We start from the raw sequence: 22,933 nt of genomic DNA, 5'->3' as shown, positions 1-22,933 counted from the left end.
ATTTGCAGCGTATAGCTGGCATTACTGCTATGTTACAACAGTCACTGGAAAGTCTTCTCTTAGAAGGTCTTCAGACATCCAATGTTGATATAATACGACACTGTTTAAGAACCTATGCCACAATTGACAAGACACGGGATGCAGAGGCATTAGTTGGTCAAATACTAGTAAAACCATACATAGATGAGGTTTGTTCATTCAACAAACATTCATGTATTTCTCTTTGATACTTACGGTTACCAGAATAGCAGATCTTCCTGTAAAGTTTCTTAAAATTATTGCATTATCACATATATGGAAGAATTGATCTTAGTTTGTTACAATTTGCATGATAGGTACTGGGAATGCTCTCCAGTTTTGTTTTGTTTTTTTTTTTTGTTTTTTTTTTTTTTTTTTAGTAATGCTGTAACTCAGATATCTTAATATAGTTCTGATGAGAGTTGCATTGGAAGAGAGTATGTCAGAATGTTTTTGGGTTTACTTTTATGTTAGTTAAATTTTATTTTTTTTTCTTTTTCTTTTGGGGTGCTGCAAGGGAATGACCCTGGGGGAGAGGTTGGGGGGAGAGCCAGGGAGGAGGGAGGGCAGGTGGGCCGGAGGCCAGAGGAGCACAAGGAGCAGGGAGCACCCTTAAATTTTCAATAAAATAAATTTAAGTGGTTTTTTTTTTTTGAATGATTGGGTAGAACAAAACAAGTAATCAGTTGAAAGCACTACAGTGTGCTTACCTGGTTAAGGAATAGAAGACATTTAGCTGAGGTCATGAGAAATAACAGTGTTTGAGGCCAGAAATATGGAGGGGTAGGGGAGACTTTAGTGATGGGGATATTTATAAACAAATTAGCAGCATAGTATTTTAGCTGAAATGTGGGGCAGAAGGCTGAGAGGACATTCCCAGTGGGGCTCAAGACTTACTGTTGGTTCAGAGATCAGTCCTAGTGACGGTACTCACAGCACTGTGTGCAATACAGGGAATTTGAATCAGAGTCAGGCACTTGAAAGAAAGTGCCTTAATCCCTGTATTATCTCTGTGGCCCAAAATATAACATTATTTTGGGTGGGGGGAAGGAGAATAGTTGGGATGGTTTGAGCTAAACCTGACTACACTCAGAACAATTCCTTGCCTTGGCCCAAGGATCACTCCTGGCTGTTCTCCAGGGACCACATGCAATACTGAGAAACATTTTGGGATGAGCTGTCTGCAAGACAAGTACATTTACCCTTATACTATCCTTTCATCTCTGCTAAGTATTATTTTAAGCCCAGAACTTGACTCTCTGGTGTCCTTTACCTCTTAAATTACAGCTAGACTATAGGAAGTTTGAACTCCCATTATTAAGCAATGACTATTCCTTGTGGTTCAAGGTCATTAGTGCCTCAAAGCTCATTTCTCAGTGTTTGCAGATTTTTTTTTTTTTAGTATAAATTTACTGCTCAATGCTACTTTAGGATGAAAGCCTTTTGTTTTATAAAAAGGGATATTTTCTTAATATTCTTCTCTGTTTCAAATCTTTCTCTATTGTCAATGATGATCACAGACAGGCCAGAGTCAAGATAATAGAAATAATTGTCACTGGGAAAAATTTTTCTAGGATAGAAAAGATGACTGTGCTAGCTTTTGTTGGCTTCAAGTTAGTTTCATACAATCTGTGTCCCCCTCTCCCCCCATGTCAGAACTGGGTATGATTAGTCTCAGGGACTTTTTGCATGTAGTTACTATTTAACTTATTTTTTTAAAACCATGTCAGTTGAGGAGGAAGATAGACACAGGAAAATATATTTGTAGTTTTTCTTTGATCTTTGTATTAAAGTTCATGTTTTCATACTATAGGTTTTAAAAATGATGTTTTTAATAGGTGATTGGAGAGCAGTTTGTTGAGTCATATCCAAATGGCCTTCAAATTATGTATGATAAACTTCTGGAGTTTATTCCTCACCATTGCCACCTTCTTCGAGAAGTCACAGGAGGTGCTGTCTTAAGGTACTTAAAGCTATGTCAAAGTATCACATTTTGAAATATGATATAGGAAACTGAGGCAAACAGAAAAGCATTGGGGTCCGTGTAAGTTAAAAGTGTCATTTTGTACCCAAGTTCACAGACCAGAGAAAAGCATGGCCACAGAGCAAGTTTTGTGGTTATGCATGTCATCTACTCACTTAGCCACATGAAATAAATACCTCCAACTGCAGAGGTCACAATGGGAAGACAGCACAGAATCCCACCACATTTAATAAGGAAACTTGATTACCCTAAAGAATCAACCAGTATCATCCAACTGTATAATCTCTATGATGAAGAATTTAGAGAGGACATGTTCAGGATGTTCAGGAATTAAAAAAACAACAACCAACAATACAATGAACAGCCAATAAAGAGAAGAGGATATGAGAGCAGAAATGAGAAAATTTCAAACAGAAATAACAGAAGAAGTTTAAGATTAGGCAAAGTGAAAAACTGACTGTAAGGACTCACTGCTAACAGAGTACTAACTGCTGAGATAAAAGCAGAGAGCTCAAAGATGAGGTGCAGAACACCCCAGACAACAGCAGAAGATGGAAGAGTCTTAAAATAACTGATCAGTTAACAAGAGAACTATGGGATGAATTCAAGAGAAACAATATAAGAATCATCCATGTTCCAAAGGGTCAGGAAGGCAACTCCTATGAAGAAGCAGCAGTCGAAGATATTATTGCTGGAAAGTTTCCAGAACTGGAGAGTGCTGAAGGGTACCAGTTAAAACAGATCCAAGTTGGGGGCTGGAGAGATAGCATGGAGGTAGAGCATTTGTCTTGCATGCAGAAAGACAATGGTTTGAATCCCGGCATCCCATACGGTCTCCCGTGCCTGCCAGGGGCAATTTTTGAGCGCAGAGCCAGGAGTAACCCATGAGCAAAAGCCAGGTGTGACCCAAAAACCAAAACCAAAACAAAACAAAACAAAAAAACAAACAAACAAACCAACACAACAGATCCAAGTCAAAATACTCCAAGACACATCCTAATCTGAAAGATGAAAACCATAGCTAGAATACCGAAAGCAGCAAGATCAAAGAAGGAAATCACATTCAAAGGAGCATCTTTAGGTTTATAGCAGATTTATCAGTGACAATCCTACATTTCTGAAGGCAATGGTGGGACATAGTGAAACTCAATGCAATGAATGCCTCACCAAAAATACTTTACCTTTTACCTAGCCGTATTATCATTCTTATTTGAAAGAATGATACACAACTTCACAGATAAACAACAGCTCAGGAACTCGTTGACTCAAAACCAAATTTAAAAGAACTGAAGGGGCTACTTTAAGGTAAGACAACTACACAAGCAAACAATGTCACAGAAAGATGGCACAAAAAAATCTCTCACTACCAGTGATCTAAATGCAACAATTAAGAGACAGAGTGAGGCGAAGTGATAATACAGTGAATAGTGTACTTGCTTTGTAATTGATTCCCCCTGGGCACTGATAGGAGAAATTCCTGAGCATAGAGCCAGGAGTAACCCCTGAGCACCACCATATATGGCTAAAAAAGAGACCTAGAGTGCAATATGGATTAAAAAATTGAATCCAACATTCTTCTGCCTGCAAGAAACTCATTTAAATAGAGCAAATAAAGATTCAAAGTCATAGGTTGTTACACAACCCTTCACATGAAAATACTCTCAAAAAGTTCTGAGAGGCCATACTAATATCAGACAACATAGACTTCGGCTCAAAAGGTTATAAGCTTAATAGTCAAGAAGTATGTACATCACAAATCACTTCCTGATCATATATGTACCTGATGAGGAATCAGAAAATACTTAAATAGTATTTTAAGCAGTTTAAAAAAATTGCTAATAGACTTGAAGAAAGTCATTAATAACAACACACAATAGTAGTTGGAGACTTCAGCATCATTCTGTTACCTCTTAATAGATCAACCATACTAAAACTCAGTAAGAAAATATTGGCTTCGAGGGAAGAAATAGGAGAGGCTTAGTAGATACATATAGGGCTTTTCATATCTAAAATCTCTAAGATATAGACACATTATTCTCCAAGATTGATCACATGCTGGGCCACAAAACATTTCTATAAAATCAGGTGGATGGAAATAGTATCAACTATCTTCTCAGACCATGATGCACTGAGATTAGAAGTGAATTCAAACAGAAATGGAGAAATAACTTGAACTTGGAAATTAAACAGCTCACTAATGAATAACCAGTAGATCAGAATTTGTGGGACACAGCCAAAGAGTTTAGAGGAAAGTTCATAGCTCTACAGAGAAGCACACAATTATCAGGAACGAAAAAGTACTTGAATAACTTGACTTCACAGCTTAAGAAATTGGAAAATGACTAATAAAAGGAGCTGAAAAAAGGCAGGAGGAAGAAAATAATAAAACTTAGAGCAGGAATTAATGAGCCAGAAACTCCCAAAACTATCCCCAAAAAATCAACAAAACCAAGAACAGTTCTTTGATAAAAATGGAGTTCCAGACCTACTAGCAAGATTCAAAAAGAGAGAACCCTATTAAACTGAATCAGAAATGAAAGGAGGGGAGGGGCCAGAGTGATAGCATAGTGGTAGGGCTTTTGTCTTGCATGCGGATGATCCGGGCCGGATCTGTGTTCATTCCTGGCATCTCATATGGTCCCTTGTGCCTGCCAGGAGCGATTACTGAGTACAAAGCCAGGAATAATCGCTGTGTGCCACCAGGTGTGGCCCAAACATAAAACAACAATAACAAACCCCCCCAAAAAATAGAAATGAAAGGAGGGGAACATCACAGTAGATCTTACAAAAATTCCAAGTATCACTAGAGATTACTTTGAGAATATTTGTGCCATGAGTCAAGAGAACCTAGAAGAAATTGATAAACATTACTCCTGCGATGTTGCAAGGCTGAACCAAGATGATTTGTGATACCTGAACATACTTATCACTCTCGATGAAATTGAAATATTAATCAAAAGGCTTACTCAAAACAAAAGCCCAGGCCTATGTGGATTCATTATTGAATTCTTTCAAACCTTTAAACAGGACCTACTGCCAATCTTTTTCAGACTCTTCTGGGAAAATGAAGAAACAGAAATACTTTCAAAAGTTTCTAGTATAAGTTTTTGGTTTTGCTTAATTTTGTTTGTTTGTTATGTGGGAGGCCACATCTGCCTGTTCTCTTGCTGTACTCCTGATTCTGTGTTGAAGAGTCAGGCAATGATAGAGAGACCATATATACAGTGTTGGGGATCAAACCAGGGTCCACTGCATGCAAGGCATCGACTTGCTGTACTCTGTAGCTTTTGTTATTTTTTAAATGCAACATTCAAACTTTGTTTTATAAAAATAACCAGTAAAGAAAGCAGGCAATTATATAAGATAAAAATTAACTAGAAAAGTTTTTTCTCAGGCATCTTAATTATTACAGTTGCATTTAATGTTGCTATGAAGGGAAAATGTATTGAGTTGCGGTTTGTCTTTAAAAAAAATGGTTTTACATACAGTATATTTCCCAATATATAGCAACCAAAATGGTTAGATCTGTGAGATGGTGTTTGCCTAGACATTTCTTTTGAACTTAACAAATAACTTATTAAGTTTAACCGAAGCTTAAGTAATTTGCTTTTTTAGCTTATGTATTTAACCACATAGTTCTTAAATAGTAAAGCACTTATTAAATTTTTTACAAATATTAGTCCTTTTTAGTGGTCTTTGAAGAGGGCATTTTTATTATTTTCATTCTAAAGAATATCAAAACATAAATGATAAATGTCAAATAATCTTAAATTTAAACTGATACTCTGTTTACTCTGCTTCTGAGTACATGATTTTATCTTGATGCTGCCTGTCATCTGAATTTGTGAAATAGAAATCAAGTCTGGTCTTTGCCAAAAAAAGAAAAAAAAATTATAAGGTACATGGTTTTAAATATCAGTGTTTTATTTTTTTTTACTTTTTTGTGTTAATATTTTAAATAAAATATAAATCTTTTATAATTTAATATACAATAATTATAAGGTTTTAGAATTAAAATAATCTTATAACTGGTTATATAAGCACAAAGTTGTTAACATTTGAACAAAATTAAAATAATTTGTAAGGCTTTTGCTTTAGCTTTAATAAGGTAAGTATAAAGATTTCTTCTGCTATTATACTTCTTTTCTAACTTATTTGTAACTTATATTGGGGCTCTAGTGTAGTTTAATTCAGGAGAAGATTATACCAAGGTGATTTTATACAGTGATTTAGTTTTTTACTTGATACTAATTTGCCTATAATATGATAGATTAAAAGCCAGTATATAGGATATGTATCAGGTTAAGTGTCAGAGTGAAATTGAAGCATGACCTTTGGGTCTAGAAACTAATTTCAATTTTATTTGAAAAGACATAAATTTTAGGCCATGGAACTTTTAGTAAAAATATCACTGTAGAGTTTTGCTCTTTGTAAATACAAGGCTATATAGTATTAAAGTTTTGTATCAAAATATACTCTTATCTTGCAGTGAAAAAGGTAATACTGTTCCTGGATATGATTTTTGGGTAAATTCTGTCTGGCCAGAAATAGTACGAGGATTAGAAGAAAATTTGCCGTCTCTTTTTAATCCTGGGAATCCTGATGCATTTCATGAGGTAACTTTTCCTTCATTTTCTTCATTCTTGACAATGCTAGCTTGTGTCCCTATTTTATTGAATGTTTTCTTTAAATCATGAATAGATACTAAATCTTGCCCATCAGTTGATAGATGAACCACATGATTTTTATGTTTCTCTATGTTGACACAGTGCATTTCATTATCTCTCTCAAAGTAATAATACTTAGGGTTGGAGAGATAGAATGGAGGTAGGGCATTTGTCTTGCATGCAGAAGGACAGTGGTTCAAATCCTAGCATCCCATATGGTCCCCCAAGCCTGCCAGGAGCGATTTCTGAGCACAGAGCCAGGAGTAACCCCTGTACACTGCCGGGTGTGACCCAAAAACCAAAAAAAAAAAAAAAGTGATGATACTTAATCACTGTATATGATCATTTTGATATGTTGTTGGATTTGGGTCACTAAGATTTTTCTTGAGGACCATTGTGCCATTGTTAATGAGATATATCAGTCTGTATTTTTGGGGTAATTTTTGTCTTAGTCATGTCTCTGTTTCTAATATTGGCCTCTTGGAAGTTACTCAGACGCACTTTTTATTTATTTCATATTTCAAAAGAACTTGAATACGGTAGATCGATTGAAACTTTGATAGAACTTACTAATGAACCCATCTGAATCTGTCCTTTTTTTTTTTTTTTTTTTTGGCTTTTGGTTTTTGGGTCATACCCGGCAGCGCTCAGGGATTACTCCTGGTTCTATGCTCAGAAATTGCTCCTGGCAGGCTCAGGGGACCATATGGGATGCCGGGATTTGAACCACCATCCTTCTGCATGCAAGGCAAACATCCTACCTCCATGTTATCTCTCCTGCCCCTGCACTTTTTTTTATGACTTACTTTTTCTTTCTTTCTTTCTTTCTTTCTTTCTTTCTTTCTTTCTTTCTTTCTTTCTTTCTTTCTTTCTTTCTTTCTTTCTTTCTTTCTTTCTTTCTTCCTTCCTTCCTTCCTTCCTTCCTTCCTTCCTTTCTTTTCTTTCCTTTCTTTTTCCTTTTTTCTTTCTTTCTTTCTTTCTTTCTTCTTTCTTTCTTTCTTTCTTTCTTTCTTTCTTTCTTTCTTTCTTTCTTTCTTTCTTTCTTTCTTTCTTTCTTTCTTTCTTTCATCTTCTTTCTCCTTCCTTCCTTCCTTCCTTCCTTCCTTCCTTCCTTCCTTCCTTCCTTCCTTCCTTCCTTCCTTCCTTCCTTCCTTCCCTATTTTCCTCCCTCCCTCCTTTTTTTTCTTAAGAAAGTGTATCTCTTGTAAGCAGCAAAAGGTTAAATTGTTGCTTGATCCATCCAAATGAATATTTTGTTTGTTTTTTTAGAACATTAGGTTTAACAAGTCCTAAGATTCTATGAGTTCCAGTACATCATTTGCACACTTAAAGACTCAGCATCTCAGAAAGAACTTGTGTTGCTGAGTCAGGTCAGCTTAGAACCTGCCTGCAATAATCACTCTGACAAATATTCAGGGTTTTGTAGGACCCACCTGAAGCATTTGAATTTTGGAGTTCTTAGGACAAATAGATGGAAACTCCTTTCTTCCAGTAAGACATTCCATTTACTAGATATATGCAAAAATGGAAAAAAGGATGTTGCCACAAAGTATCAAAAGACTAATGGATTGGGGAACTTCAGTAGGTCCATGGGAGTATACCATTGAGGAACAAGGAAACAATAGTTTGTTGAGTCTTTCCCTCTGTTGATGCCATTCTCCACTATTCCCTGATTAATTGATTAAATAACAACATTATTCCCAAGAAATACACATAAACGAATACACATATCCCCACTTTGTCTGCTGTGATCAAGTCCAAGGTACATCACTTCTGGAGGATTACTTCAGCTAATGAGGTAATCTGTCAGTGGTGAGTAGCTAGGGAGGCCACCAAAGTACCTGCAGCTGCTGGGAGAAACACAGGCCAAGATCAGTTCCTGTCCCTGTGCCAGGCCCTTCTTAAAAAGCCGATCAATGTAGTCAGTCTGATTGCAAGTGTGAGTGTCATGAAGCTTGAAAGGGTGGGGTGGCAGAGGGGGTCGGTGTTCCAGGGTACAAGGATTGATGAGGTGCAGGGATAGTGGGGATTGATAGGGACAGCAACAAATCCAGGATAGGAGGAGAGCACATGGAAAACAATCACACATTTCTGGGATTTTGGCAGTGTCCAAAAAGGAAGGTATGGGGGATGGGAAGGGCTTTGCTAAGGGACAACACAGACAGATCTGAATTGACTACAAACATAAAGGTGGCCACTACACATATGCAGTTGTTAAATTAATTTTTTCAAGCTGTTATTCCTACAATCACTGCTTGTGAGAATTGACTTGGCTGTAAAATTATCATAGGTTAAATTTTGCATTCATCATTTTCAAACTAGTCAGCTTTTTTTGCATACTTGTCTTTATAAAATCACAAAAACTATGGAGTTCCAAAGACTATGGAACTTAAGCTCTTTTAACTCACTTAGTTTTTGTAATTCAAGCACTATTGTCCCACCCAAATGATATGATTGGATTCCATACCAAGTGTATGAGTTTAGGACTCAATAGCAACAGTAGCCCCAGTTAAAGATTTTTATGCTCCCTTAACTTTAATGGGATCCAGGTTTTGGTCAGAGTTAGTAAAAGATCGTATCAGTTAGACAGAGGAATACCATTTTAAATGATCATGCCTGGAACAGCAAAAGGTCCTCTCTATCCTTGGGAGGACAGAGCAGTTTGCTCTTTTAGAAGGTGCTTTCTCTGGGATGGTGACACAGAAGTTAAATTCTAAGAGCACTGTAATGAGTCACAAGGATCTGAGTTCCTTTTCCATAGACTTATCTGAACAAAAACATTAGAACGTTTCTGCATGTATACTTAATTTGAAAACAAGTTGCTAAACATGCTTACACCTAACAGGACAAAATTGTACTTTATGGTACTTAGTAAAAAACCTTTAAGACTTTCTTGAATAAAATACATTAAATCAGGAACCAGAGAGATAGCATAAAGGTAGGCGTTAGCCTTTTCATGCAGAAGGACGGTGGTTCGAATCCCGGCATCCCATATGGTCCCCTGTGCCTGCCAGGTGCGATTTCTGAGCATAGAGCCAGAAGTAACCCCTGAGCGCTGCCGGGTGTGACCCAAAAAACAAAAAAATAAAAATAAATTAAATCAGTTCTATAGATAAACAAGTTGCATTTGGATATACATGATCAAGTATATTGCGTTTGAGAAATATTCACTATGATTACCAAGAATGATTAAAAATCTAAAAACATAATACATATAAGAAAACAGAGACTTATGGCCCCTGGTTAGCCATTAGTGTGCTATTGTCCCATTAAGAGTGAAGATGTCAGTTACCAGACACCTGTACCTGTAACTGCTGCTAGAGGGAAGTTGGCCTAAAGCCCCAGGCTAAAGTGCTAAGGGGCCTAAGAGACTGCCACCACCGCCCTGGGGGTTGCTCTTCCTGGGTGGTTGCTGCTGAATTGCTGGAGAAGCTTTTACAGGACTTCTGGTTCCTGTCTTTTGCTGCCTCTCCTACTGTTCTGGGCCTAACAAAGCATTTCCATGGAACTGAGCAAATTAACAACATAGTCTGAAGAATCTAATCATAGTAATTGCAACATTTTAAACCACTAAAGTTAAATGCAATTTACCTGTTTGCAATGGGGCTTAGCAAAAGAAGAGCTAAAAAGATCTACAAAGTTAGAACACACAATTTAACCAGTAGTATAGTGACTGATGATAATAGGATCAAGGGAATAACCTAGAGGAAAGTTAAAAGAGGGATTCCTTTCTTGTCCAGAAACTGAGGAATCAAGGGGCTGCAGGACAAAACTGCTATAAGGGGTAACCCAGGTGCAGGAAATTCTGAAAACAGCTTCTCCTTTTCGGGTTAGTCTGTTGAAAGAGATAGAGGCCTTTATGAGTCTTGGTGAATTCAACTTCTGATGAGTTGTAATGGGACCCAGAATTTCTTGGTGAGTACTTGAAGAATAATGTATTATTAAAAAATAAATAGGGGGCCGGAGAGATAGCATGGAGGTAAGGTGTTTGCCTTTAATGCAGAAGGTCATCGGTTCGAGTCCTGTCATCCCATATGGTCCCCTGAGCCTGCCAGGAGCGATTTCTGAGCGTAGAGCCAGGAGGAACCCCTGAGCACTGCTGGGTGTGACCCAAAAACCAAAATAAATAAATAAATAAATAAATAAATAAATAAATAAATAAATAAATAAATAAATAAGGGGTGTTTTGTTTATGACTGAAATCCAACTACAAATATGCTTGTAATTATGGTGCTTAAATAAAAAATTTATTAAAAAAAAGTAAATAAAATAGAATTTCTTGGTGAGGCTGCCATTTGTGGATATATAAGCATAGCCTTTTCCTCAGATACTCAGATGAGAAGGTTATCCAGTACCCATTCTTTATTTTCTCCCAGTTAGGTGTAATAACTATTTTCTAAGTCTATGCTAGTACTTGAAAGTGTTTTTAGCAGCTATGAATGTCTCTCCGTGGGATAAATTAAAAAAATTCAAAGGGATGTTTAGGGATAAGAAGTGTAGTCAAACAACAAAAATTTTGTTTTTCAGTAATTGTGTTTTTAGTCTCCTGTGAGCATGTTTAATGATGTCTTAACTCTGAGGATTATAGGGAATACTAGGAACATGTTTGATTTGCCATTCATTGCCACAGCATGCATAATATTTTAGGGAAGCTCAGCCCACCAGATGTATTGCCAGATTTTCCTGGTGGGGAGAACTGAAATAACTCCCAGGGGGTTCTTCAAAAGGCCCACTGTGGATGCCTTTATCCCCTGCGTGGATAGCTGAGGAATTCCCAAAGAGATAAATCTATGCTTGGTATTACATTTTCTGTCATTATTTGGCTCCTTCCTTTACTTGACTTCTAAAACAATACAGCCCAGCTCAGCGAAGACTATGTTCCTAGATATTTTTTACTTCCTAATAATCCCTAATTTTCATTTGAACTAAGCTTGCAAAGAGCTGCCTTGAGTTATAACCTTCTCATGAGTTATAACTTTCTTTTTTGTCTAACAAAGACAGGAATTCTATTCTGAAAACATAATTTTAATGTGTCCTAATTTAAGTTGTTTCTTCACCATATTTAACAGTACCCTTAACTTGATGTTGTTAAGGGGCCACTGCAGTGTCCACACAGGATTGTAAGACTTCCATTAAATGTGAACAGAAGATTCTGCTTCCTTCATTTCTTAGCTTTGTTCTTTGGGAAAATTCTTTGTGTACCCGAATAAAAGAGAAAACGTGTCTGGGAGATAATAATAATGTTATCTGCCTGAGTTAAGTTAGTTTTGTATGTTAAATTAGAATAGTTTTGAGCATAGTATGTAGAATAGATCATAGATGCCAAATAAGTAATATCAGCTGCTGTTCCTTTTCTGTGAAAATCACATAGTTCTTTATGTGGTTTGATTCCTTTATAAAATTTTGAACTTCTTCTGGAAATGCAATGAAGATTATTTAAATTAATTTATTACTTCTATTTTCATATGATGGATAAACTATAAAAGTTGTTTTTAAAGAGCTCTGGACTTTGAATATTTGGGTTTCTGTATAAACTGAACATGTCATGAAATCACTCTGGTGCTGTCTAATCTTTATATGGGAACTTTGGAAGAACCCTGAAGTTCTCATCATCACCAAACTGATTTTACATGATGACCTTTTAAAATCTTACTTACAGTTCCATTGTATTTTACCAATTTGGTTAGTTTGCTTACAATTAAAATTACACTTGTTTAGGAACTAGAGAGATAGTAACCTGGGTTCCCTCCCCCAGAACCCCTATGGTCCCCTGAGCCCTATAGGAGTGATCCCCGAATGTAGAAGTGTCCTGAGCATTGTTGAATGTGACCCCAAAATGAAACAAAACAAAATTACACTTGTTTGTTCTTTTTTTTTTTAGAAATACACCATAAGTATGAATTTTGTAAGAGTATTTGAACAGCAATGCGGATCACAGGCCAGTGTAAAAAGATTAAGGGCACACCCTGCCTATCAAAGCTTCAATAATAAGTGGAACTTGCCTGTTTATTTTCAAATAAGGTTAGTATTTTATTCACTCCAACCTCTATTCTAAATGCCAATGAAAGATGTCCTCATCTGTTTTTGGGAAACAAAAGCATGGAAAATCATGATTACTAAAGTTCTACCTTTCATAACAAAATAGTATTTATTTATTTCTTTGTTCTGTAATTAGAGAACTCAGAACTTTAGAATTTTATTAAGTATTCTTTGACAAGCTGAACTTCATTTCCACTTGCTATATTGTCATTATTTATGAAGAAATTGCAATTCTTCCCATTTTTTATTTCTCATCACCTGCCTCCCATGATGCACCTGTCCCTAAGTATTATTTTTGCTCAATCATAGCATTATTTTTTATCTCAGGGTTAGAGGTAAGTATTTTAGCATTTAAGTATTTTTGCAGCTGACTTCATTGCTCAATATAAAAATTCTAATAATTCTCTAATAATTTCTCTTATCACAATTCACTTTGATTTCTTTTATAAATGTGATATTATTATTTGATCTGAAAAAAGGATGATACTTTTCTTTCAGAAAGCATGATGATATTTTCTGTCAATAAATGTCTTCTTAAAACATCTTTTTAAATTTAGGATAAATCTATAACAGCATATATTCCATTAGAAAAATAGATGTTAATAACCATTTTTGTAGCTACTCTTGAATGAGGTCACAGTTATTTCCACCACAGAACGCCTTTTACTTTCTTTCTTTTTTTTTTATTCTTTTGTATTTTTTGTTGTTGTTATTGTCATTGTTGTTCGTTTTGGTTTTTACCAAACATATTCCTATTGATTCTCAGAGCATACTACTTACTCTTGACTTAGGGGTCTCTTGTGGTGGGTGACTGTATAGGATTCCTGAGACTGAACTCAATTAGTTTTGTGCAAAACAAATACACTATCCACTGGATTGTCACGCAATCTGGCTTTTATTTTCTGAGGAAAAATTACAGAGAAGAATATACCTAAAATCAGTTGATTATAATTGGCTTGCCATGATTGAGAATATATGTAATCATTTTTATAACAAAGTTACTGTTATCAAATGTAAGTAAGACTCCCCTTCACATACATGGCTGTTATGTACATAATATTCCAAGTAGAAAATCAAGATCTGTATCCTGGACTGCATTGGAAATAGTGATGATCAAGATCAAGACAAAAATGAAGAAGGCATTTAGATTCATGAACATAATTTAAAATTGTAAAACACTGCTTTACAGTATAAAACTGAATTAAAGAGATGTTAAAAATTTACCATTTATTATATGGCCCAGTATAGTTGTATTAGATATGTAGTACTGTCACATCACTATGTCACGTCACTATGCCTACTGCATCCAAACCCTTTTAGTCATTTTCCCTTTGTCCTATTACCCTCTTAGTAATCTAGCTCTACTTCTGCTGGAGCTCACATTAGCTGTTTCCAGATTTATAATCTGAAATCTGCCAGTCTAGCTTCCACAGTGATGCATGTAATAACCATTACTGAGGTATGGAGCGGTGGTGCAAGTGGTAAGGCATCTGCCTTGCACACGCTAGCCTAGGACGGACTGCAGTTCAATACACCAGCGTTCCATATGGTACTCCCCAGCCAGGAACAATTTCTGAGCTCATAACCAGATGTGGCTGAGAAAAAAACAAAACGAAAAGCTAGTTTAAATATTTTTACAAGTATATATATAAATATATATTAATATAAGTAGTTTAATTTAGTAAAGTCACAAAAATTTGTCTATAATCACTTAAAACAGGTCAATGGCAGGTATCTAAGATACCAGGTGAGTCAGCTATCAGCAAACAAGAAAGCTAACTCCTCCTGGAAGCAGAGATGAAACTGAGCAGCAGTTCCAATAGGGCTAGCAACATGACACCATGAAAAGAATAGCAGATACCTGAAAGCATCCAGCAACAAGTTGTTCACAAATTCTAATAACTAATGGTTTTCTTTATTTTTATACTAATATGATATTTATTTAAATTTTTTAATTTAAACATCATGGATACAAGGTTGTTCATAATACAATTGATTTTTATAGACAAAGTTTATGATTGAGTTACTGTCATAAATGTACAATAACTTTCACCAGTGCACATACATATCCTGACACCAATGTCCTCAGTTCCCTCTCATCCCCCCTGATACCCTGAGACCCCCATATCCTCTCTCCTTTGTGTCCTAGGGAATACATATTTTCCTCTCTTTCTTTTTCTTCTTTTCTCTTCTCTTTTCCTCTTCTTTCTCTTTTTCTTCCTATTCTCTCTGTTTTCTTTTTGACACCAATTTGCACTATTGTTGATTAAGCATGCAATGGATGTTGCTTTATCTCTTTTCAGCACCCAATTTTGTTCATATTGGTCAGTTCCAACTATAATTGCATAATAGACTCTTCTCTACTCAAATGCTTAAGTTTTATCATTTTTTTCCTACTTACAGCTCATTAAGTTGCTCTTTTTCCATTTTTTTTTTGTTTGTTTTTGGGCCACACTCGTTGATGCTCAGTGGTTACTCCTGGTTATGCTCTCAGAAATTGCTTGTGGCTTGGGGGAACCTTATGGGATGCCTGGGGATCGAACTGTGGTCCATCCTAGGCTAGTGCAGGCAAGGCAGATGCCTTACCATTTGTACCACCACCCCAGCCCCTCTTTTTCCAATTTTTAAGTTGTGCCATTAACTTATTTATGGTAGCCTTTTCTTCCTTCATGATGAATGCTTGCAAAACTTTAAATTTTCTTCATAATACCACTTTTGCTATGTGCTACAAATTCTGGTAATGTCTTCATTTTCATTTGTTTTTAGTAATATTTTGATTTTTCTTTGATTTCATCTCTGACCCATAGGATGTTCAGTAGTGAGCTGTTTGTATCTGTTTGTAATTCACTTCAATTTTCAATGCATTGTACTCTGAGAAGATCATTAACAGAATTTCTATCTTTGTGATTTTATGGAGTATGTTGTATGGCTGAGCATGTTGTCCATCTTGGAGAATGTCTTATGTGCTATATATATGTATATATATATGTATATATATGTATATATATATATATATATATGAATATAAGCTTATACATGCCACTCTCTTCCATTTCTTTCTCCAGAGCCAGTATATTCTTGTTAAGTTTTAGTCTGGTTGACCTATCAAAGGGTGATGGTAGAAGTCTCCCACTAGTATTGTGTTGCAATTGATGTTTTTCTTCGAATCTATCAGCAATTGTTTTTAAATATTTAGCTGGTCCCACACTGGGTGCATATATATTCAGGAGTGTGAATTCTTGATTACTAAGAAATGTCCATCTCTGTTTCTTACAACCTTTTTGAGCCTAAAGACTGTGTCACCTGATATTAGTATGGCCACCCCAGCCTTTTTAAGGGAGTTATTGCTTGAATGATTGTTCTCCAAATTTTGACTTTCAGTTTGTGTTTACTCTATTTAGATGTGTTTCCTGTAGGCATCAACATGTTGGATTCAACTTTTTGATCTATTTTGCCACTCTATGTCTCTTTACTGGTACATTTAATCTGTTGACATTGAGAGAGATTGCAACCTTCTGTGGGGGACCCCCGACCCGCAGGGGTGTGGGAATGAGGGTCGCTAGTAATTTGTGGGTTTACTCGAGCAGGTCCGATCTGTGAAGAAAACTTAGAGAAGTTAGTAAGAAAAATCCTCAAGACAACGCATGCTGTTCAAAAGGGATTTATTGCTGGGGAGATCAGCTTTTAAGGGCAAAATATGTCAGAGGGTGTTACAGGTTTCCACCATTTACAACTGCAAGCACTCATTAGCATAAGCTGGGGGCAGGTAATAGGGAGGGGTAAAAAGGTAGACCTGAGCACATGTTTATACTGAAAGCACAAGATCCAAACAGGGTCTTATAAATTTACTCAGCAAGCATAAATAAAACATCAGCTGTAATCATATTAATCTTTTGCTAACACAAAGGCAAGTTGCTTTATAATTTTCTTTCTGGCTGGATGTATTGGGCTGCTTTGAATTTACTTTAGTATTTGTCTATTTCCTTTGTCCTCAGGGCATGAGTGCCTCTGGTCACGTGGGTAACAAGGTCAGGGATTTCTGAGGCACCTTTGTTCTAAGTTCCATCAGCTAGGCTCCCCACAAGAGATGATTGTCATGGGATTATCATCTTTTTATAGTAGTTTGATGTGTTTTTTGGATCTGCATTGCCTTTAAGGAAGACCTTTCAGTTCTCTTAAGGTTCTCTTCAGTCTGTAAAGTTTCTGAGCTCTTGTTTATCCATGAATCTATTTATCCTTCCTTCAAACCTGATTGAAAGTGGTTGGGTGAACTATTCCTGGTGAAGCATTCATTTCATTGAGTTTTGTCATAATATCCTACCATGGCATTTGGGCCATGAAAGTTGCTGGTGATAAATCTGCTATAAATCTTAACTCTGTATATAATTTCCCTTTATTTTTGTTACTTTTTTGTTTGTTTGTTTTGGGGGGGCATACCCGTTTGATGCTCAGGGGCTACTCCTTTTTATGTGCTCAGAAATTACCTCTGGCTTGGGACGACCATATGGGACGCTGGAGGATCGAACTGTGGTCCATCCTAGGCTAGCACTTGCAAGGCAGATGCCTTACCTCTAGTGCCACCTCTCCGGTCCCTATAATTTTCCTTTTTGAGCTTGCTAGTTTATGTATTCTATCCCTATCTATGGTTTTCATCATTGTGACTAGGATATGTCTTGGGGTGATTTTCTTTGGGTCTTTTTTAGCTGGTGTTCTTTGTGCATCTAGCATGTGGTTGCATGCACTCCTAAGCTCTGGGAACTTCTCAGTACTGATGTCCTTGACTATTGATTCTTAATGCTCTTCTAAAGCCTTTTCTGTTGTATGCAGCTAATCTTCCAGTTACTAATTCTGTCTTCAGTAGCTTTTTCTCTGCTGGAGAGCTTCCCAGTGAGGTTTTTATTTCATGTATCATGTTTTTCAGCCCTGCTATTTCTGTTTGAAAGTTGTTTTTTTTTTTTTTTTGGTTTTGGTTTTGGTTTTTGGGCCACACCCGGCACTGCTCAGAGGTTACTCCTGGCTGTCTGCTCAGAAATAGCTCCTGGCAGGCATGGGGAACCATATGGGACACCGGGATTTGAACCAACCACCTTAGGTCCTGGATTGGCTGCTTGCAAGGCAAACGCCGCTGTGCTATCTCTCCGGGCCCGTGTTTGAAGTTTTTTTTATTTATTCTCATACCCTCTTGCATCTTTTTTTTTTTTTTTTTTTGGCTTTTTGGGCCACATACGGCAGTGCTCAGGGGTTACTCCTGGCTGTCTGCTCAGAAATAGCTCCTGGCAGGCACGGGGGACCATATGGGACACCGGGATTCGAACCAACCACCTTTGGTCCTGGATCAGCTGCTTGCAAGGCAAACGCCGCTGTGCTATCTCTCCGGACCCACCCTCTTGCATCTTATGGGCTATCTGTTCAGTGGTTTCTTTGAGTTCTTTAAAACGTCTTAGCATTTTCTCTGATGTAGGTTGAGTCTTCAGAACCAGCATCTTCAGTTACAAGGTTTGGTGGGGTTCTGTGTTGTCTTCCCATTGTGACCTTGGTAGTGTGGTGCTGGTTTTTTTTAATTTTTTTAATGTGTTGTGTTATGGGTCCTTGACTAGAAGAAATGTTTGACCACAGAAATAAGTTCCTCAGTTTAATTAATAGTGGTACTTTTTTTTAGTCCAAACAGCTGACAACCCACAGCTGCTCCTGTTACTGTTGGTCAGTAGTCTTTTTTCCTCCAGTTTTACACTGTTAGCTGGGCCCACACACTTCATTAAAGTTCAAAATGGCACCTTTTTTATACTCCAAACTCTACCCACAGTCCACAGCCACTCCATCTGCTGTCAGTCAACAGCCTTTTTTTTCTCCCAGCTACTTGCTTGGCAGGGGCCATACACCTCTGTACAATTCAAAATGGTGCTTTTTTTTTTTTTTTAGTCCAAACTCCGCCCACAGCCCACAGCTGCTCCCTCTGCTGTTGATCTAAGGTTTTTATCCTCCAGGCTGCATGCTTTGCTGTGCTCACACTCCATTCAATTTCAAAATGGGCACAACTGATTGTTCTCTAATTGAACACTTTTAGTGATTCTTCAAGCTCCAGAAATGCAGAATACAGTTTACATTTTTTAGTTTAGAAACTTCTTACCTGTGTCAGTGTATATGGATTATGGTATATGTCTTTGACTATAGCAAGGTGGAATTTAAAAAAGAATTGTTTTTATTTTTACACATATACACACACAGCTCACACACATACACCTAACTTTACTTTTTGGTAATTACCAATCTAATATATTCTCTGAATACATTAGAAAAATATGGAAAATATATAGAATATATTTAGAAAAATAACTTCTTCATGGAGCTTAAATGGACATTTTGTTTTGTTTAAAAATGAGATTGTACATAATAGAGGAACCTTGTTTCTCCTTAATTAACAGTTGTTTAATCAGCATAATTTTATGTAAGGTGAATTTAGGTAAAAGCTTAAACAAAGGTGTTCCCCCAACTTCTGCTTCCCAGTAACCTCTTCTTTTGAGATGTAAAAGCATTGGATAGTTACTTTTATATCTGATTTGACCTTCCTCCTGCTGGATTTGGGAGTTGGTTTGAATAAAGAAAGGAGTTCTGGATTTGAGGGCAACGAGAGAGTATATGTAGAGAAAGGCCATGAGCCAGAAGCAGTGTGACTCGAATAAATCTTTTTTTTTTATTTGAACACCTTGATTAAATACATGATTGTGTTTGGGTTTCAGTCATGTAAAGAACACCCCCCATCACCAGTGCAACATTCCCATCACCAATGTCCCAAGTCTCCCTCCTCCCCACCCGACCCCCGCCTGTACTCTAAACAGGCTCTCCATTTCCCTCATACATTCTCATTATTAGGACAGTTCAAAATGTAGTTATTTCTCTAACTAAACTCATCACTATTTGTGGTGAGCTTCCTGAGGTGAGCTGTAACTTCCAGCTCTTTTCTCTTTTGTGTCTGAAAATTATTATTGCAAGAATGTCTGTCATTTTTCTTAAAACCCATAGATGAGTGAGACCATTCTGCGTTTTGCTCTCTCTCTCTCTGACTTATTTCACTCAGCATAATAGATTCTGTGTACATCCATGTATAGGAAAATTTCATGACTTCATATCTCCTGACAGCTGCATAATATCCCATTGTGTATATGTAGCACAGTTTCTTTAGCCATTCGTCAGTTGAAGGGCATCTTGGTTGTTTCCAAAGTCTTGCTATGGTAAATAGTGCTGCAATGAATATAGGTGTAAGGAAGGGGTTTTTGTATTGTATTTTTGTGTTCCTAGGGTATATTCCTAGGAGTGGTATAGCTGGATCATATGAGAGCTCGATTTCCAGTGTTTGGAGGAATCTCCATATTGCTTTCCATAAAGGTTGAACTAGACGGCATTCCCACCAGCAGTGGATAAGGGTTCCTTTCTCTCCACATCCCTGCCAACACTGTTTATTCTCGTTCTTTGTGATGTGTGCCATTCTCTGGGATGTGAGGTGGTATCTCATCATTGTTTTGATTTGCATCTCCCTGATGATTAGTGATGTGGAGCATTTTTTCATGTGTCTTTTGGCCATTTGTATTTCTTCTTTGTCGAAGTGTCTGTTCATTTCTTCTCCCCATTTTTTGATGGGATTAGATGTTTTTTTCTTGTAAAATTCTGTCAGTGCCTTGTATATTTTGGAGATTAGCCCCTTATCTGATGGGTATTGGGTGAATAGTTTCTCCCACTCAGTGGGTGGCTCTTGTATCCTGGGCACTATTTCCTTTGAGGTGCAGAAGCTTCTCAGTTTAATATATTCCCATCTGTTAATCTCTGTTTTCACTTGCTTGGAGAGTGCAGTTTCCTCCTTGAAGATGCCTGTAGTCTCAATGTCCTGGAGTGTTTTGCCTATGTGTTGTTCAATATATCTTATGGTTTTGGGTCTGACATCGAGGTCTTTAATCCATTTGGATATTACCTTCGTACATGATATTAGCTGGGGGTCTAAGTTCAATTTTTTGCAAGTGGCTATCCAGTTGTGCCAACACCACTTGTTGAAGAGGCTTTCCCTGCTCCATTTAGTATTTCCTGCTCCTTTATCGAAAATTAGGTGATTGTATGTCTGGGGACCATTTTCTGAATATTCAAGCCTATTCCACTGATCTGAGGACCTGTCCTTATTCCAATACCATGCTGTTTTGATAACTATTGCTTTGTAGTAAAGTTTAAAGTTGGGGAAAGTTATTCTTCCCATACTCTTTTTCCCAATGATTGCTTTAGCTATTCTAGGGTGTTTATTATTCCAAACGAATTTCAAAACTGCCTGATCCACTTCTTTGAAGAATGTCATGGGTATCTTTAGAGGGATAGCATTAAATCTGTATAATACCTTGGGGAGTATTGCCATTTTGATGATGTTAATCCTGCCAATCCATGAGCAGGGTATGCGTTTCCATTTCCGCGTGTCCTCTCTTATTTCTTGGAGCAGAGTTTTATAGTTTTTTTTTTGTTTGTTTGTTTTTTTGTTTTGGTTTTTGGGCCACACCAGGTGATGCTCAGGGGTTACTCCTGGCTATGTGCTCAGAAGTCACTCCTGGTTTGGGGGACCATATGGGACGCCGGGGTATCGAACCATGGTCCGTCTAAGGCTAGCACAGGCAAGGCAGACACCTTACCTCTAGCGCCACCGCCCGGCCCTGAGTTTTATAGTTTTCTTTGTATAGGTCCTTCACATTTTTAGTCAAGTTGATTCCAAGATATTTGAGTTTGTGTGGCACTATTGTGAATGGGGTTGTTTTCTTAATGTCCATTTCTTCCTTATTACTATTGCAGTATAGAAAGGCCATTGATTTTTGTGTGTTAATTTTGTAGCCTGCCACCTTGCTATATGAGTCTATTGTTTCTAGAAGCTTTTTGGTAGAGTCTTTAGGGTTTTCTAAGTAGTATCATGTCATCTGCAAACAGTGAGAGCTTGACTTCTTCCTTTCCTATCTGGATTCCCTTGATATCTTTTTCTTGCCTAATCGCTATAACAAGTACTTCCAGTGCTATGTTGAATAGGAGTGGTGAGAGAGGACAGCCTTGTCTTGTGCCAGAATTTAGAGGGAAGGCTTTTAGTTTTTCTCCATTGAGGATAATGTTTGCCACTGGCTTATGGTAGATGGTCTTAACTATATTGAGAAAGGTTCCTTCCATTCCCATATTGCTGAGAGTTTTGATCAAGAATGGGTGTTGGACCTTATCAAATGCTTTCTCTGCATCTATTGATATGATCATGTTGTTTTTATTTTTCTTGTTGTTTATGTTGTGTATTATATTGATAGATTTATGGATGTTAAACCATCCTTGCATTCCTGGGATGAAACCTACTTGATCATAGTGGATGATCTTCTTAATGAGGCATTGAATTCTATTTGCCAGGATTTTGTTGAGGATCTTTGCATCTGCATTCATCAGCGATATTGGTCTGTAATTTTCTTTTTTTCATAGCATCTCTGTCTGGTTTAGGTATCAAGGTGACGTTGGCTTCATAAAAGCTATTTGGAAGTGTTTCTGTTTCTTCAATTTCATGAAAGAGTCTTGCCAGGATTGGTAGTAGTTCCTCTTGGAAAGTTTGAAAGAATTCATTAGTGAATCCATCTGGGCCTGGGCTTTTGTTTTTGGGCAGACATTTGATTACCGTTTTAATTTCATCAATGGAGATGGGTGTGTTTAGATATGCTACATCCTCTTCCTTCAACTGTGGAAGATTATAAGAGTCCAAGAATTTATCCATTTCTTCCAGGTTCTCATTTTTAATGGAGTAGAGTTTCTTAAAGTAGTTTCTGATTACCCTTTGAATCTCTGTCATATCAGTAGTGATCTCTCCTTTTTCATTCCTAATACGAGTTATCAAGTTTCTCTCTCTCTCTTTCCTTGTTAGGTTTGCCAGTGGTCTATCAATCTTGTTTATTTTTTCAAAGAACCAACTTCTGCTTTCGTTGATCTTTCGGATTGTTTTTTGGGTTTCCACTTCGTTGATTTCAGCTCTCAGCTTTGTTATTTTCTTCAGTCTCCCTATTTTGGGGTCCTTTTGTTGAGCATTTTCTAATTCTATTAGCTGTGTTATTCAGCTACTCAGGTAAGCTCCTTCTTCCTTCCTGATGTGTGCTTACAAAGCTATAAATTTTCCTCTCAGTACTGCTTTTGCTGTGTCCCATAAGTTCTGATAGTTTGTGTCTTTATTGTCATTTGTTTCCAG

General features: G+C 37.1%; 1 protein-coding gene across 1 annotated transcript in view; it reads left to right on the top strand.

Moving 5' to 3' along the window:
* Window positions 1-22,933, top strand: part of COG2 (component of oligomeric golgi complex 2) — a 90,135-nt gene that overhangs the window by 43,956 nt on the left and 23,246 nt on the right. The window contains exons 7-10 of the mRNA XM_049776457.1: window positions 9-188; window positions 1,857-1,981; window positions 6,492-6,618; window positions 12,551-12,690. Coding sequence (XP_049632414.1) covers window positions 9-188; window positions 1,857-1,981; window positions 6,492-6,618; window positions 12,551-12,690 — 572 coding nt within the window. The remainder of the gene's footprint in view (window positions 1-8; window positions 189-1,856; window positions 1,982-6,491; window positions 6,619-12,550; window positions 12,691-22,933) is intronic.

The sequence above is a fragment of the Suncus etruscus genome, chromosome 7 (genome assembly GCF_024139225.1).
Source record: "Suncus etruscus isolate mSunEtr1 chromosome 7, mSunEtr1.pri.cur, whole genome shotgun sequence".
Classification (NCBI taxonomy): Eukaryota; Metazoa; Chordata; class Mammalia; order Eulipotyphla; family Soricidae; genus Suncus; species Suncus etruscus.
Note: the sequence above shows the minus strand (reverse complement) of the source record. Positions and strands in the feature narration are given on the sequence as shown.